The 1,818-nt window shown below is 71.9% G+C and overlaps 1 protein-coding gene across 1 annotated transcript in view; it reads left to right on the top strand.

The window, feature by feature from the left end:
* Positions 1-476: 476 nt before the first annotated feature.
* The window catches only part of MTMR2 (myotubularin related protein 2), a gene marked incomplete at both ends in the record, with an annotated part of 16,520 nt that continues 15,178 nt past the window's right edge, over positions 477-1,818 (top strand). The window contains one exon of the mRNA XM_084248518.1: positions 477-588. Coding sequence (XP_084104644.1) covers positions 477-588 — 112 coding nt within the window. The remainder of the gene's footprint in view (positions 589-1,818) is intronic.

The following is a 1,818-nucleotide window of genomic DNA, read 5'->3' as shown; positions in this document are numbered from 1 at the left end:
CTTTGGTATATTTTTTTTTTTTTTAATTTTATTGCATAGAAGAGCTGGGGTGCAGGCTGCAGACCAGAGGAATGGGGGGGCAGTGAGAGGACTCACCAGAGACAGAGCGGGGAGCAGAACAGGCAGACTGACTGAAATCCACTGCTGAGGGGAGCAGCGGGGAGACGGCAGAGGTCTGCTGCGCCATGTGGGGAGCTCCCTGGCTGGGGATGGAACTCAAGCCACAGCGGTGATTGGGCTGAGACTTAACGCCTAGGCCGCCGGGGACACCTCAAAGTCAAGGTCACACTGGTTTACCTTGACATTGGGTATGATTCAGAAATGGGGGCTCCCACCCCTTGGGGTGCGTGCGACCTCACCACACCTCCGCCGCCACCTTGGAATTCGCCCACCTTGGGGGCGAGTGGGCCAGGTCCCGAGCAGTGACTGTGGGTTTCTAAGTGTTCCACCCCCCTGGGGTGCCCGCTCCCCATCACATGCCGTCTGCTGACAGCTCCGGCCGGGAGGCTCTGGACGTGGTGTTTCCGCTGTCCACTGTGTCCTCCGAGGCGCCGCCGGTGTCTGCGCTGGTGAAGTCCCACCTGCCTGGTCTTGCTTTAAAAAAAAAATTATTCATGCATATAACAACTGGGGTGCAGGCCAGAGGTGTGGGGGGTGAGAGGGCTCCCCAGAGACAGAGTGGGGGGCAGACAGGCAGACTGACTGAAACACGCTGCTGAGGGGAGCAGCGGGCGACAGGCGCCCTGTGGGGAGCCCCCGGGGATGGACGGGGATGGAGCTCGCCGCAGAGGCTGGGGGCGCCTTCCCGTTGCTGACACCGACCCCTGACCCCTGCGCCCCGGAACCCCGGCCAGTCCTGCCTCTGCTCCGGTTCTGGGGGTGCGTCCGGGAGGTCACCACATGGAGCACTTTCTTCACACAGTTGTCAGGACAAATTAAATCTGGTTTCAGCCTCGTGATTCTGTTTATGCCCGCGAGGAAGTTTTTTGGTAACAATTCATTGTCCGATTTTTTCTTTTTTTTTTGCAGAAACCATCTGCGCGCGGGGACAGGGCCCGGCGGCCAGCGGCGCCCCTCGCGCGGCCTCCTCCCCGACGCGCTCCCGCCCCGGCGCCCCCCCACCGGGCCGCCCCCAGTCCCCTGCGCCCCGTCCTGCCCTGCGGGAGCCGGGGGTCTGGGGGGGTCTGGGGGCGCCGGCGGCCCTGTCCCCCGCGGCCTGTCCTGCGCCCCGGGACGGCGTGGGGGGCCCGAGGGCGTCTCCCGGGCTGCGCCCCTCGGCCCCCGGCCGCGGCTCCCGCTGTTCCCGGCCCGTCCAGCGGGTCCCCCGCCTCCCCGCGCCGCCCCCCCACTCCCCTGCCCCGGCCCCCCGCCGCCCCAGGGAGTCAGGGCTCCCCGAGACCCCGGCCAGCGCCCTGGACGGCGGCCCTGCGGCCCGGCAGGACCAGCTCGGCCGCGGCGCCAGGGCGGGGGGGCCGGCCCGGGCTCTCAGGGCGCCCCCCCGACCCCCCCCCCCGACCCCCCCCCCCCCGCCGCCCCGGGCCTCGCCGGGGACCCCAGGAGCCCAGCCGGCCCGGCCTCCCGCCGCCCGCCCCAGGACGCGCCCGGCGCCCCCCCGGGCCCCGCCCCCTCCGGGCCCCGCGACCCCCGTCCCGGCCCCGCGACCCTGCCCGGCGCCCGCCCTGGGGTCCCGGGGCCCGGCGGCGGCGTCGGGGGCGCGCGGGGCGGGCGCGCGCAGGGCCGGGAGGACGGCGGCGGGCGCGCGCGCGGGGCGGGGGCGCGCGGGGCGGGGGGCGGGGCGGGGCGGGCGCGCGGGGCAGG

This window comes from Talpa europaea, assembly GCF_964194135.1.
Source record: "Talpa europaea genome assembly, chromosome: 12".
NCBI classification, from domain to species: Eukaryota; Metazoa; Chordata; class Mammalia; order Eulipotyphla; family Talpidae; genus Talpa; species Talpa europaea.
The sequence above is the reverse complement of the archived record's forward strand: the minus strand, read 5'-3'. Positions and strand labels throughout refer to the sequence as shown.